Below are 14,838 nucleotides of genomic sequence, written 5' to 3' on the forward strand. Positions count from 1 at the left end.
TGGGGATGTGTTTCAATAGTTGAACACCCCTGGGTTCTATTCCCAGGACCCACCCCCCAAACAAGATAAAGACAACTATTTTTAAGAGCCTGGATACTCAAGACAAAAACTTCAACAGAATGCATAATTTACTCACCTTTATTCTCATGATCATAATTCTTAGCAGTTTTAATAAGAAGTTTGTATCAAGGACTGGGAATGTAGTTCAGTTGCAGAGCACTTCCCTAGCATGCACAAGGCCCTCAGTTCAGTCCCCAGTAAGGCAAAAAAAAAAAAAAAAAAGGGGCGGGGGGGGGGGGGGGGGGGGGGGGGAGATGGGGCGGCAGTGGTGGTAAATGCATGCCTGCCCAAACAGAAGAATTCTAATTCCAGATGACTTCAGAGGCTGAAGCAGAAGGATCCAAAGTTCAAGGCCAGCCAGGGCAATGAGGGAAATCCTGTCTCAAAAAATAGCTCAAAGGTAAAGTGCATACCTAGCATGCACTGTGAGTTCCGTTCCACAAGAAAAAAGACTGATATTTTATATTCTAAAAACATATGGAGAACACTATCTGGTAATTGAATAGAAAGTTCTAAAAAGCTCTTCAGTAAAAAAATATGAACTTTTTTGGTAAGGGGACATCAAAAGTTGTTTTCTTAAATTTTTTTTGTAGTTATACATGGGCAGAATATCTTTATTTTGATTATTTATTTTTATGTGGTACTGAGGATCGAACCCAGGGTCTCACATGTGAGAGGCGAGTGCTCTACCGCTGAGTCACAACCCCAGCCCCCAAAGTTTTGGTTTTAATAAGGAAAAAATATATATATATATATTGTTTGAATAACTCAATTAAAAGTACTTTACTAAGGTAATAACAATAAAGTCATTAGAGGTTCCAAGAAACAGATATCAGGAGAAAAGAGGATTGATGGAAGTACAAAAAGGTTCAGAAAATAAGGCTGAAAAAGATGGACAAAACACCAATGCTTTTTATGTTTTTGTGAAATTGTAGTAGTAGGCTAAATTTTAATATGCAAAATGCAACCATAGCAACAGGCAAGTGATTAATAAATCCCATATTGTGATTTATTTACTTATTATTATTATTTGCAGTACCAGGGATTGAAAACAGGTCCTGGTGCATACTAGGCAAGAGCTCTGCCACTGAGCTAAACCCAGGTCTTTTTATATTTTGAGATGGGGCCTCTCTAAGTTGCCCAGGCTGACCTCAAACTTCAATTATCCTGCCTCAGCCTCCTATGTAGCAGGGATTACAGACACAGCACCACCTTGCTGGGCCATATGTGATCTTAATAAAGGGTTTTAATAAAACTACTTTAACAGAGTTTGGGGTAAGGTTTTTACAGTCTGGTGACCTGGGGTGGGCCAGGCTTGGGCTGAAGACTGCTTTATCTGGCTGGATTGCTATAAACAGTCAAGCTCCACCAGAACCATCCTAAAAGTGGAACAAAGTGTCTTCAAGGGCTGAGCATCAAGGATCTGCCTTACATCAGAATATTCTAAAGTTCAGAGAAGTCATGATTCATGTCCTGAGAGACTTCCCCTGTCAAAAGTTTGTGGATGGAATTCCTTTACCTCATCAACAGAGTGACACTATCTCCAGGTTTGCCCAGATAGACCCAGTTTAAGTCTGTTGTTACACCTAAGTAATATCCTTCCCTTTCTCTTTCAAGAGTAAAGGGTTTCCACAGAATAATTACATAGGCATCTATGAACATATCACTAACTGAACACTCCTGAGCTTTCACCTCTGAAAGCTAAACCGTCTCAGGCCCTATTTCATTATCCTTTTCTTTTTTTGAGATGGGGTTTCCCTTTGTTGCCCAGGCTAGTCTCAAACTCCTGGGATCAAGTGATGCTCCCACCTCAGCCTACTGAATAACTGGGATTACAGGCACACAGCGTCCTGCGTGGATATTTTCCTTATTCTTCAAATTGCAAACTTGCTTAGGAAAACAGAAACTCAAGGAAGCCAGGTTGTAAAGATGGCACTCCGGTACCAATAACTGGAGGAGCTGTCTCCATCCACTTCAGGACCCAGAAATAGTAATACTAGAACCCAAATCTCTCAGAGCAGTGCACTCCTATACCACCAGTCTCTTCTCTAATTAACCTATGTCTTTCAACTTAAAAGAAGTTGTGGGAGAACAGTGCAGAGCTGGGAATAGAGAACAGTTACTACGGTGCTCCAGGCCTGAAGAAAGGTGTTCCTGAGGACGCAAATGGGAGAAGAGTTGCCCGTGGAGACCTCAGCAAAACGGAAATCCAGTATCACTTTTTTTGGGGGGGATGGTATTATGAATGGAACCCATAGGTGCCCTATCACTATGCTATGCATCCCCAGTTCTTTGCTTTTTGAGACAAGGTCTTGCTAAGTTACCCAGGCTGGCCTGGACTTACAGTCCTCCTGACTCAGCCTTTCCAGTAGCTGGGATTATAGGTGTGTGCCACCAAGCTCAGCATGCATGACTTTATTCTTAGTCTCCAAAGAAGATTGGAGAATGAAGGTAAGATAAGGATAATTAATCTCTTAAATTGATTTTAGATTCAACAAGGAGTTTGTATTTTGGTAGTTCACTGAATACTTTTTAAAAAGTCTAGAAGTAGTCAGCCAATAAAATGACCCACTAAAGGTTTCTTTGCCAATTTTTTTTTAGTTGTAGGTGGACACAGTACCTTTTTTATTTATTTATGCATATGTGGTGCTGAGGATCGAACCCAATGCCTCACGTGTGCTAGGAGGGTGCTCTGTTGCTCAGCCACAATCCCAGTCCCTCACTGCCAAATTTTATGGAGACTTTGCTTAAGAGTGTTCTCTTCAGTTAAGAGTAAATAGATCTTTGCAGCTAAGAGGTAATTATGCCAATACTAAGTATAAAGAAAAAATTTTCCCCAAGTGCCCTAAATTTTATCAAGAATTAATAGAGTACTTCCATGCAAAAGCTGAAGAACTCAACTGACTCAACCTTTCTCGTTTTGAAGAGTTTCTCAGAAGAAACAACCCAGTGGCACACACCTATAATCCCCAGCAATGAGGGAGGGTGAGGGTAGAGGATCCCAAGTTTAAAGCCAGTCTCAGCAGCTTACTGAGGCTCTAAGCAACTCCCAAGATCCTATCTTAAAAAATAAAATAAAAAGCACCGGGGGCTGGGATTGTAGCTCAGTGGTAAGAGTGCTTGCTTGCCCAGCACTTGTGAGGCACTGGGTTCAATCCTCAGCATCACAGAAAAATAAAAATATATTGTGCCTATCTACAACTAAAATTAAACAACACAACAACAAAAAACCAAGCACTGGGGATGAAGCTCATCAGTGGCAAACTCCTGCTTTCCATATCCAGTATCCAAAATAAAAAACATAACCTGGGTTTACAACATTTATAGCACATCCATTATCTCATTTGACCTTCATAAACCTGTAAATGTGCTCAAGTATTTCATATTCCATTACTAGCCTTTAAGAAACACAACCTGAAAGTAAAATTCCCAAGTAAAAATTTCAACTAATTTACTACAACTTAATTTACAAAGCAAATTTAGAAGATACCGCTATTTGTCTTCATTTAGCTTAGCATTTTTTTAAAAATGGTGTTTTGCTTTGCTTTGCTTTTTTGGGGCAGTGGTGTGTGCTACCATTTTTTTTTTAAAACAAAAATCTGCAGTTCCCACAACTAAAGCACCAAGAGCTATGAGGCACTAGTTAGCATTCAAATGCAAACGCATAAACCCCCTCTTAAGCAAAGAAGAGCTAACTCAACCTTGGAAGAGGACCGTTCATCCAACCACAGTCCACTCTTAGTGTCAACTACCCATCTCAACTACACCCCAACACTATCCAGGCACCTTAATATCAACTACAGTTGGCGTCTCGTTTTTCACGACTGTTCAGCAGTGTTTCGAAGACCTGGAGGTTTTCAGCTGTCAATCACTTCACAAGGACAGACCGCCGCCGTGCGCTCCCCCGGGCAAGCCAATCCCCTAGCTCCGACAGGCTCCAACCCTCCGTGACAAGTCCAGGAAACTTTCCCGGGGGACGCCCGGCAGTGCCGGTTCCGAGTCGCGAGCACGTGGGGCGCAGCGGCCGGGCAGCGCTGCCCAGCTGCCCGCAGCCAGCCGGTGCAGGAGAACTGAGGTCCCACCTCTTCCTGCCGCGGCCGTCCCGATGTCCATGTAAGTAAGTACGCGCGGTGAATGACACCCAGGAGCCCGCACCTCGGGCGGCCGGGCGCCCCCCCCCCGCCGCGCCCGTGCCCCGCACCGACCTGCCTGCAGGGTCTCCAGCGCCGGCGGCGGCGGCCCGGTCGCGGCGGGGGACGCGTGCTGGGGAGGCTTTTTGGTCCAGGGGTTCTCCTTGGGCGGCGGCGGCGGCTTCTCCTCGGGGCCGGCCGCGGCCGGCGGCTCCCGGGCGTCCTCGGTCAGCGGCTCCCCGCCGAAGGGGCCCCCGGGCCCGCGCGCCTTGTGCGCCAGGTGCAGCGCCAGCGGCCGCACGGGCACAGCCGCCTGGGGCACGCTGTGGCCCAGCACCGGCGCCGGCGACGGCTCTCCCCGCGCCCCCGCGCTCGTGGCGGCCCTCGCCGCCTCCTTGCCCTCCCGCTCCGGCGGGGGCGGCTGCTTGGGCGGCCGGTTCGCCGCGGCCGTCAGTGACTCTCTCTCCGCCGCCGCCGCCGTCGCCAGGTCCTCCCGAGAGCGAGCGGCGGACACCGGGGCGCGAGCAGACATCGTCCGCCCGTCCCGGCCTCCCCGGCCGGGGTGCGCCCGGAGCCGGGGCGCTCGGCCGCGCGTCTCTGCGCCGGGGCACCGGCTGGCTCCGGCCTGGGACCTCGAAGCCGAGAGCCCGGCCGTGGCCGCCGCCGAGGCCGTGCAGCGCCGGGCGTGCCGCCCTGCCCGCGTCGAACGCAGCGCCAACCGCCCCGGCCCGGGGCCTCGCCGCGCACGCCCGCAGCCCTCCAGCGCGCGCCGCGCCGCCCGGAGCCGCGAGCGCCCACCCCGCGGAGGCGCCGCCCGCCGGGGCCGCGGCCGCAGCCAGGTCCGCCGGGCGCGCGCCGCCCGGGCCGGTAACTGCGGGCGGGGCGGAGGCGCCGTGCGGGGGGCGGCCCGGGGCGGCGGGCGGGGCCTCCCGGAGCGGCGTGACGTGGCTACTCACCGGCTGCCGCCTCGCCGGGCCGCGCGCGGCGGCCGACTAACTAGCCCGCCCGGTGCCGCGGGCCCAGGGCCGGCCCCGCCCCCGCGGCCGCCGGGGAGGGAGGCGAGGGCGGGCCCCGCAGGCCGCCTGGGCCCCGGGCGCAGGGCGGGGCGCGCTCGCCTCTGTGACCCGCGGCGGGCGGGCGGGGCGCACGTGGCGCGGGCGGGGGTCGGGGGCCGGGGCGCAGCGCGGCGGCGCAGGGCGGCGCCCGTAACCTTGAGCCCGAGGGGCCGCTGGGTGCGGTCGTCCGCAGGTAACGGGAGGGACCCCGGGCCGCGCCCCGCCCGCGAGCGCGCTGGAGGGGAAGAGCGGACCCTCCGCAGCTCTTCAAGTGTTGATTACCTGTCGCTTGGGACGGCGGCGCTGGATTGCAAATAAGCTGCTTGCCCAGTATAGTTTTTTCGTGGAATGGATAATGTTAAAGTAGCACAAATACATTTTGATTAATCAGGTAAAATCTTTGTACTTGGCATTCGGTTTTAAGATGATGTTGGTTCTGGGTGCCTATACCTAGTTAATAATGTTTATTATGTTCAGGTGGAAGGTCACCCAGAGCGGGTTCATTCCGGTGGAAGTTTTTCTTCCCCATCATGTTCAGCCACAAGAATGGGGTCGTGATTAGAATAAATTATACTCCATGTATGTATAGTATGTCAGACTTCACTCTACTGTCATGTATATCTAAAAAGAACAAATAAAGACTGAATCAGTTGAACTGGGCATGGTGTTGCCCATCTGTAATCCCAGTCACCTAGGGGACTGAGGCAGGAGGATTGCAAGTGTGAGGACAGCCTTAGCAACTTAGACCCTTTCTAAAAAATTTTTATAAAGGTTGGGGACTAAGCTTAGTGGCAAAGCACCCCTATGGAATGGCTCTTTGAAGTTTCATTTATTGGAGCTACTGTGGTGGTTTTCTTTGTTATTGGAGACCAAGTCTTACTCAGTTACCCCCTCTAGCCTCAAAATTTTGATCTTCCTGCCTCAGCTTCTCCCTAGCTGGGATTATAGGTGTGACCACACCCAGATTTGCTTGTGAAAAGTCTTGTCAGGACTTCTCCAGTACAGCTGAAGGGTGGATGGAGGAAAGCAAGAGGAATCCTTGGGAGGAGGGCGCGCTTGCAGGGAGAGCAGATGGAGATTGATGTGGGCTCACCAGCAGGTGTTGGGGTCCTACTACAGAGGACCCCAACACTGCCCCTCCTCTGAATACCTATGGGATCTTCTGCTTCCACTTCACTGCCTCTTTGAAACCTCATGGCCTGTCTTGTTTCTACCTTCCATGTCCACTCCTCACCCTTCCCCTGTGCTTGTGCCAAGAAGGCTAACCTGTTCAGATTGCACCCATGGTCTCCCACACCCTCCATGGTGTCCTGGTGGGTTCAGATAGTGGGAAACGTCTGCAGGAGATGGAAAGGTCCAGGCTCTTATTCTGGAGACTAGTCACCAGGGTTGGCTGCAGAGCCCTCTGTACCACTGCCCTGTCCTTTTCTTCCCTTTGCCTGGTTAACCAGACCCAGGGGCAATAGCCACCAGCTCTTGGGGCACTGTACTATCACTGTTGTTTTTCTGACTCTGGCCCACACTTGTAAGTGGTCCTTCAAATTATGAAGTTCCATCGGATTTTGCCATGACCTCAATCCAGTCTGCCACTGCTAACCTCCATTCTATAACTTCCTTCTGCCTTTGCAGCTATGTTCCAGATTTTTTCTCTGCTAGCAGTTCAAAATCAAGGAGGAGCCAGGCAGGTGGTTTAGTTATGTAATCCCAGTTACTCCAGAGGCAAAGGCAGGAGGATCCTTTGAGTCCAGGAATCTGAGGCAAGCTGGGCAACATAACCCAGGAAGAAAGACTGAGTCATTCTGCCACCCCCTTACGGCTAAAGATCATCCAGATTTGATCTGTTGCCATAAACAGGCTAATGTTGCCATCAGAATACTTGGTGAAAAATATGACAGCAAGTCTGAGATCTGTCACTCTTTAGTGCCTCCCCGCGTACTGGTGTACCTATGAGGTGTAACTGTGGCTCTTATTGGGCACTGTGTGATCTGTAGAGGCTGGGGAGTCTCTGAAGCCTGTTATTATAAAGAGTGCCCTTTTCAGAAGGATAGAGATGGTTGCCCAAAGATTGTTAATTTGGGGAGCTCTAAAAGAGACCTCTTCTGTGAACACAAAAGTATAGCTTTGAGAAGGAGTGACTGGTGGGTGGCCTCTTCCTCCCCCAGTCTAGCTGCTGCAGCTGCCAAAAAATCCCCTTGCTACCACCAGAGCATGAAAGGGGCCCAGTACAGCCTGCTAGTGTGTTGGCACCTGCCCCCCTTTCCCTGCCTCACCCAGAGTGGGGGCGATCTGGAAACGTATTCTTCACAGAACATTCTCACTGTGCCGGTAGTAAGTTAATGGGGTTTCTTGAATTTGAGAAGCAAGGCTGTGTTGTGTATGCTGATTTGTCCTCGCTACACCAAGATCTTCTAAACATGTGTTCAGCCACCATCTGAACAGCCACTGTGCTGTTCCCCCAGTGAAAATCGTGTTCTTGCAGCAGCTCTGATGACTGCTGCCCTTGATAACCCTTCAGTGTGTGGCAGAAAGCCTCAGAAAATAAATGTGACATGAGCATTTAATCTTACAACCCTTAAAAAAAAAAATCTTGCCAGTGCTTAGCCAATCCATGGCTTGTTTGCCCTTGGGTAGAGATTATTTGCCTTGGCCTGGAGGAACACTGCCATGGGGCAAGGCCTGTGGGTGGGAGAACAGAATAGTGCCCTTTGACTACTTCTTCCCTTTTCTCTTAGTGGGTGGCACCAGAGTCCAGTCAGTAGAACCCAGGCAATGGCACACACCTGAATCCCAGCAGCTGGGGAGAATGAGGCCGCGATGGATCACAACTTTAAAGCCAGCCTCAGCAATTTAGTGAGGCCCTAAGCAACTTAGTGAGACCCTGTCTCTAAATAAAAAATAAAAAGGGCTGGGGATGTGGCCCAGTTGTTAAGTATCTCTGGGTTCAGTCCCTGGTACCAAATACAAAACAAAGGAAAACAAGGAGTTACCCTTTCAGACCCACCTTCCTCACCCTTCTCAGCTAGTTCATTCACTTGGATATCTCAAGCAGTGTCTAAAGTGTTCCAGGCACTCACCAGGGCCAAGTGATTGTACCTCCTGGGTGACTCAGCTCTTCCTGCTTTCTCTACTGCCAACACCCAACTCCAAGCTGCCATCATCCCTCTGTAATAGTGTTACAGCCTCTTAACTGACCTGTTTGCCTCCACTTTGAACTATTTGATAAAATTATTGTGATAACTGGGGTGGGGGGTGGCGGACATCTGTAATCTCAGTGACTGAAAGGGCTGAGGAAGGAGGAACACAAGTTGGAGACCAGCCTCAGCAACTTAGCAAAACCCTGTTTCCAAAAAAAAAACAAAAACAAAAAAATGGACTTGTGATATAGCTCAGTAGTAGAGCCTCTGAATTCAATCCCCAATATTGCAAAATTAATAGATAAAATTATTGTGAGGATTATGTGAGACAATATGTATGAAGTGCCTAGCATAGTCCCTAGCTCAAAACGATGCTACCAACTTTTATTGCTTTTTAAGTAAATTTGACCAGGTATGGGTGACCTTAATTTTACTGAAGTACTGAGGTTAAAGGTCCAATTATTTTTTCTTAAATTGTGATGGAAAATTGGAATCTGGAGAACAGGCATAGAGTTATCTTTTAAAAGGAAGAATGGTCCCCTACACCCTCAGGAGTTATGAAATACATGAAGTTATTCTTACATGATCTTGATGATCAGGTTCTTCAAATAAGCCTTTGCAAGGTGAATCCTGTTTTTCCTGTTTAGTGTATGCTAACATATCCTCAGGTGATTGAACCCACTCCTTTTCCTCTCCCCCCAGGAAATTAAAATTCCATGAGAACCTTAAGGTCTTCCTAATTCAGTACAGTTTAGGTCAGACTGGCAAAATCCTAGTGTGTATGGCGCTGTATTAGACACTAAAGTTGCAAAAAATGCATCAGACATAATTTGTTTCAAAGATCTCCAAGTAGAAGATAAAACTGAACCTAAAGATTCCTTTAACTTCCCACAAAATAACAATTAAAAAATATTATATATATAGTACATATATATATATATTAGTTGTAGTTGCACATGGTACCTTTATTTTATTCATTTTTATATGGTACTGAAGATCGAACCCAGGGCCTCGCATGTGCTAGGTGAACGCTCTACTGCTGAGCCACAACCTCAACCCCACAAAATAACCATTTTTAAGAAGATATTTTTTAACTGGACAATGGCATGCTCCTATAATCCCAGCTAATCAGGAGACTGGGGCTGGAGGAAGGCAAATCTGAGGCCAACCCGGGTCATTTGTTTGGATCCTGTCTCAAAATAAAATTTAAAAAGCGTCTGAGAGCTTAACTTAGTGGTAGAGTGTTTGCTTATCATGTGTGAGACCTGGATTTGCTCCGGAACCACAAAGAAAAAAAGGAGTGTTTTGTTTTAACAAGAAATACCGAACTATCACTACCTCCAGGTTACAGAGTCTTGGGCCTTGTTTGTCATCATATTTAGCTCCCAGAGCTGAACACTTCCTATTGCCTCTGTCTTCAAGGATCAGTGCTGATGTAGGTCTGATAAGGCCTTCACCCTCCCTCCATTCCCAGCCAGAGCTCCCCTTGCCAGGAAGTGGCTCACCTCTATAATCCAGGTAACTCAGGAGGCTGAGACAGGAAGACATGTTTCAAGGGCAGCCTGAGAAATGTAGAGAGATTCTGTCTCAAAATTTTTTTTATTTTAAGTTTTAAAATTTGGTTTAATTAGTTATATATGATGGTATTTTGTTATATCATACATAGAAGGGATATAATTTCTCCTTTTTCTGAGTGTGCATGTTGCAGAATCATTGGTCAAGCAGTCACATATATACATAGAGTAATAATGTCTGTTTCATTCTGCTGTCTTTCCTGTCCCCATGTCCCCTCCCCTCCCCTCCCCTCCCATCACTTCCCTCTACCTAATCTAAGGTATTCTTCCCCAATTTTAAAAAGGGTGGGGGATGGGTTGCAGCTCCAAGGCAGAATGTGCCTGAATTCAGTCCCCAGTACCCCTAACTCCCCAGACACCTACAAAGAAAAAAAAAAAGGACTAATTTCTTATCCTCCATGCAAATGATAACCTATAGTTTAATTGAAACAAAAAAAGGTAGCAGCACGAGGGTTCAGCTGAAGCTGGTCACCTGGTTTCAAATGCCAGCTTTGCCACTCCCCCCCCAGCACAGCTGAGGTGGTCACACAAGGTACACTCCGTTGTGTGACCACAATTTCTTCACTGTGCTTTGTTGTATGTTGGTTTTAGAATTTAAGAATCTGTGAACGGGGCTGGGGTTATAGCTCAGTGGCAGAGTGCTTGCCCAGCACGTGTGAGGCACTAGGTTCCATCTTCAGCACCACATGAAAATAAATAAATAAATATAATATAATATATGTATGGTGTTCACCGACAACTAAAAAAAAAAATTAAAAAAGAATCTGTAAACGACTTGATCTGGCGTATAAGTGGGTGGACGTTTCTCATGCAGAACAACGTGATGTGCTTAGGACCGCATTTCTTTGTGGTGTCAGTGTCAGGATTCCCTACAAACAAGATCCAGTGGATTCATATCATATGCCACACTAGTATAAGATAATCAGCAAATTCTTACTTCATGTCAGTTAGATACATGAATGTGGTTATTAATTTTTCTGGAAAAGTTTTTATTTTTCCATAAGTTCCCGATTACTCTCCCCTGCTTCCTGGATACTACATTAATTCCATAAACACTCATTGTTTACCTCCTGTTTTTCTGGCCACTCTGGTCTAGCCCTTTAATTCTGCTTTGCCTAAACATTGTTAGTGGAGGTATTTAAGACTACATCCTAACCCAGGCACTCTGGCTCAGGCCGATAAGCCAGCTATTCAGGAGGGTGAGGCAGGAGGATCACAAACTCAAGGCCAGCTTGGGCAATTTAGTGAGAACTGTCTTAATTTTAAAAAGTGCTGGGGATGTAATTCAGGGGTATACTGCGTGCCTGGTATGCACCAGGTCCTGGGTTCTACCTCCTGTACTGAAAAAGAAAAAAGCTATGTCCTACCCCTTGTACTGAAAAAGAAAAGAAAAGCTATGTCCTATGTTAATAGATTTATAATTTGTGGTTCATAAACCCTGGGGTCTTGGAGTTCCTTTCAGGAAGTCTGCAAAGTCAAAACTATTTTGATAGCAATGTTAAGGCACTGTTGGCCTCTGCCTGTTGACATGTGCGGTGAAGCAATCATGCAACAGAAGCAAGAACTGAAGGATCTGTATTAGCATCAGTGAAGTCATGGGCCCAGAACTGTATGAGCAAGCTTCACATACACTTCACAGTGTGTCTTACCAGGCACAGTGTCAGACGCTTGTAATCCCCTGACTTGGGAGGCTGAGGCAGGACGATTGCAAGTTCTCAGCCAGGCTCAGCAAGTAAAGACCCGTTCTCAAAACTTTAAAAAAGTAAAAAGATCCCATCTGATTCAAATGTATGCTATGTCAAGATCATTGTAGTGTCATGTGTAAATAATTAAAACAAAAAAAAAACCTTAAAAAAAAAGTAAAAAGGACTTGGGGATGTAGCTGAGTGGTGGAGCGTCTCTGGGTTCACCACCCAGTACCACAAAAGTTCTTGATGTGATTTTCCTGCAATATAGTATGAATGGAAACTAACTATTGTGCAACTGTCCCCCTAGTCCTGCCTAACAAAGTAAATTTTTTAAGAAAACTGGATGCTGTGCACTTCACCCATGCCTATCACATATGCTATGATAGCCTGACAGTCACTTCACTCACTGGGCCTCAGCTCTCTCACCTATAAAATATCATATGCCAAGAAGACATGTGGGTCAGGGGATCCTAATCTTAGATCCCCAAATTCTAGTAAATTCATGGATTTACTAGAAATCTCAATTTGGTAAGTCTGGAATTGGATTAAAAGGTAGGACTACATTCTAGCTCTGACATTCTGAGAATAGGGAATTAAGAACTCAATATAAAAATCATCTTCAGAAAGTTAACTAATCAGACCCCACGCGACATTCTCCTCTTTTGCTTTGTTAACAGCATCATTATGGAGGTGTGCAAAGCTTTTCAAAAAAAATTTTTTTATGGGCTGGGGATGTGGCTCAAGCAGTAGCGCGCTCATCTGGCATGCGTGCGGCCCGGGTTCAATCCTCAGCACCACATACCAACAAAGATGTTGTGTCCGCCGATAACTAAAAAATACATAAATATTAAAAAATTCTCTCTCTCTCTCTCTTTATAAAAAATTTTATGCTTTTTTTCTACAGGCAACTTAAAATGCAAACTAATTCATTAAAAAATTTTCAATGCTTAGAGAAAAACACAGGAATCAAGGAAGGAAACTGGAGGACTGAAGAGTCATAGCATTGGGTTCCGGTTTGACTTTGAGCTTTGGGGCAGCTAAAGCAAAAAAATGTCAAGAAGTTCTCTGGAGGTGCAGCTCAGGGGCAGTGTGCTGGCCCTGGGTTCATGCCCCAGTACCTCAAACAAAACAAAACTGACGGAACAGCAAAAATCAGTTCCCATGATTAAATCTTAACTCTGAATGCAAATGCTACACCTCCATCCAACTCAAAATTTCTTATTATATGTCCTGTAAATATGAACAACCATATTTACTACTGTATAGCTGCTCCATTCCCAGGCAATCATAAGCATTATATTGCTTAGAAAACAATTCAGGGTTACATGGATTATCTGCATCTGGATCAGGAATTGGCCAACCATGGCCTGGGTCACCATCTGTTTTTATACAGGTGCATGCTGCAAAGTTTTTATTTTGTGTGTGTGCATGGGTGGGGCGGGGACTAGACATTGAACCCAGAGACATTCTACCACCGAGCTGCATCCCCATCCTTTTTATTTTGGGACAGACAAAGAATTACCCAGACTGGCCTTAAACTTGCTAATTCCTGTCTTAGCCTCCCAAATTGCTGGAATTACACGTGTGTGCCACTGCATCTGGCTGGCTTTTACATTTTGCAGTGGTAAAAATAAATAAACAGGAAGATTATTTTGAGACACATAAAATCCAAATTTCATTTCTATAAACAAAATGTTATTGGAATAAATACAGTCATGTGCATTGATTTACGTACGTCTGTGGCTGCCTTGTGTGTTGCTGCCATCACTTCCTATTGTTGCAAAAAAAAAAAAAAAGGTACAAGGAAAATATCAGGAGAAGAATCTAATAAAAATCCTACAAACTCTTCCCAAATGGTGAATATGTTTGATAAAAAGCATTTGCTTAGGGACGATATCAGTATTTGGCAGTACCTAAGTTGAATATTTTAAATATCATGATAGATCAGCATTAACACGAGTGTCTGCAACAGATTTTGATGATAGGAAACACAAACTTTGAACCCCAATTAAATGTATTATCCCTGGAAAAGATTCCATTTTTCTCATTAATAGAATCATATTAGAAGCAATTATCAGTAATCTCAGCAACTCAGGAGACTGAAGCAGGAGGGTTGCACATTCCAGGCCAGCCTTAGAAATTTAGAGGCCCCAAGCAACTTAGCAAGACTATGTCTCAAAAGAAAAAAAAGTTGGGGATGAAAAAGTTCAGTGGTAAAATGCCCTTGGGTTTAATCCCCAGTTCAACAACAAGGAAGTCTTCTACTACTAGCAATTTCATGGGATTAATAAGGACAGATAGAATTTTTGTTTGAAGAAAGCAAAGCCTAATGTTAAGAGTTGATATTTCTTCTTTGTTCATACTCTTCTCTAAGTTACAGAGATGCTTTAAAGATGTTGATGATTTAGAGAATCTCTGCTACACACAAGTACCAAAATTCACCCTCAGCCCATTCTGCTCTAACACACCTATTCAGAACAAAACAGAAGAAGCAGAAGAAACACTATTCACTTTGGCTACTCTTTTAACTGTTGAGTGCTGACAATACCTAGAATACCAAGAATTCCTTACCAAATCTGTGTTGATTTCATGATTTCATAGGAAATCACATCCTTCCCTTTTTCCTTCAGACCTTTGCATAACAATGATTTTTGTTTGTTTGTTTGTTTTCTTAATATAGTGAAGATTGGACCCCAGGGGTGCTTTAGTTGGAGACACATTTCCAACCCTTTTCATTATTTTGAGACAGGGACTCACTACATTGCCCAGGCTAGCCTTGTTCTTGTGATCCTCCTGCCTCAACTTCTTGAGTCACTGGAATTATAAGTGTGTGTCACCATGGCTAGCAGCACAATGTTTTTTCTTGGTACCAGGGATTGAACCCAGGAATGCTTAACCACTGAGCCACATCCCTAGCCCATTTAATTTAATTTTTTTTTAAGTTGAGTCAGGGTCTTGCTAAGTTGCTTAGGGCCTTGTTAAGTTGCTGAGGCTGGCCTTGACTTGTGATCCTCTTGCCTCAGCCTCCTAAGTTGCTGGGAGTACAGGTGTGTGCCATCATGCCCAGCTACCACAATGGTTCTTTCTTTTTTTTTTTTTTTTAATTTATTTTTCAGTTTTCGGCGGACACAACATCTTTGTTGGTATGTGGTGCTGAGGATCGAACCCGGGCCACACGCATGCCAGGCGAGCGCGCT

At 45.9% G+C, this 14,838-nt stretch overlaps 2 protein-coding genes across 6 annotated transcripts in view; one reads left to right on the forward strand and one right to left on the reverse strand.

The window, feature by feature from the left end:
* Larp1b (La ribonucleoprotein 1B) overlaps positions 1 to 5,230 on the reverse strand; it is a 90,869-nt gene extending 85,639 nt beyond the window's left edge. Inside the window, exon 1 of one of the 5 annotated variants that reach the window (XM_046459599.2) lies at positions 5,147 to 5,230. Coding sequence is in view for 1 of the 5 variants with exons in the window: in XM_046459601.2 (XP_046315557.1) it covers positions 4,266 to 4,722 (457 nt within the window). In the remaining 4 variants the exon portion in view is untranslated. Of the gene's footprint in view, positions 1 to 3,846; positions 4,168 to 4,265; positions 4,839 to 5,146 lie in introns of those variants that run through there. The other 4 variants (XM_046459597.2, XM_046459598.2, XM_046459600.2 and 1 more) reach the window with 4 other exon arrangements.
* The window catches only part of Mfsd8 (major facilitator superfamily domain containing 8), an 88,323-nt gene continuing 77,525 nt past the window's right edge, over positions 4,041 to 14,838 (forward strand). The window contains exon 1 of the mRNA XM_046459604.2: positions 4,041 to 4,173. Within this exon, the coding sequence (XP_046315560.1) occupies positions 4,166 to 4,173 (8 nt within the window). The 5' untranslated portion in view covers positions 4,041 to 4,165. The remainder of the gene's footprint in view (positions 4,174 to 14,838) is intronic.

This window comes from Marmota monax, unplaced genomic scaffold (assembly GCF_021218885.2).
Source record: "Marmota monax isolate L192 unplaced genomic scaffold, Marmota_monax_Labrador192_F-V1.1 WCK01_AAM20220418_F8-fsc00039, whole genome shotgun sequence".
Lineage (NCBI taxonomy): Eukaryota > Metazoa > Chordata > Mammalia > Rodentia > Sciuridae > Marmota > Marmota monax.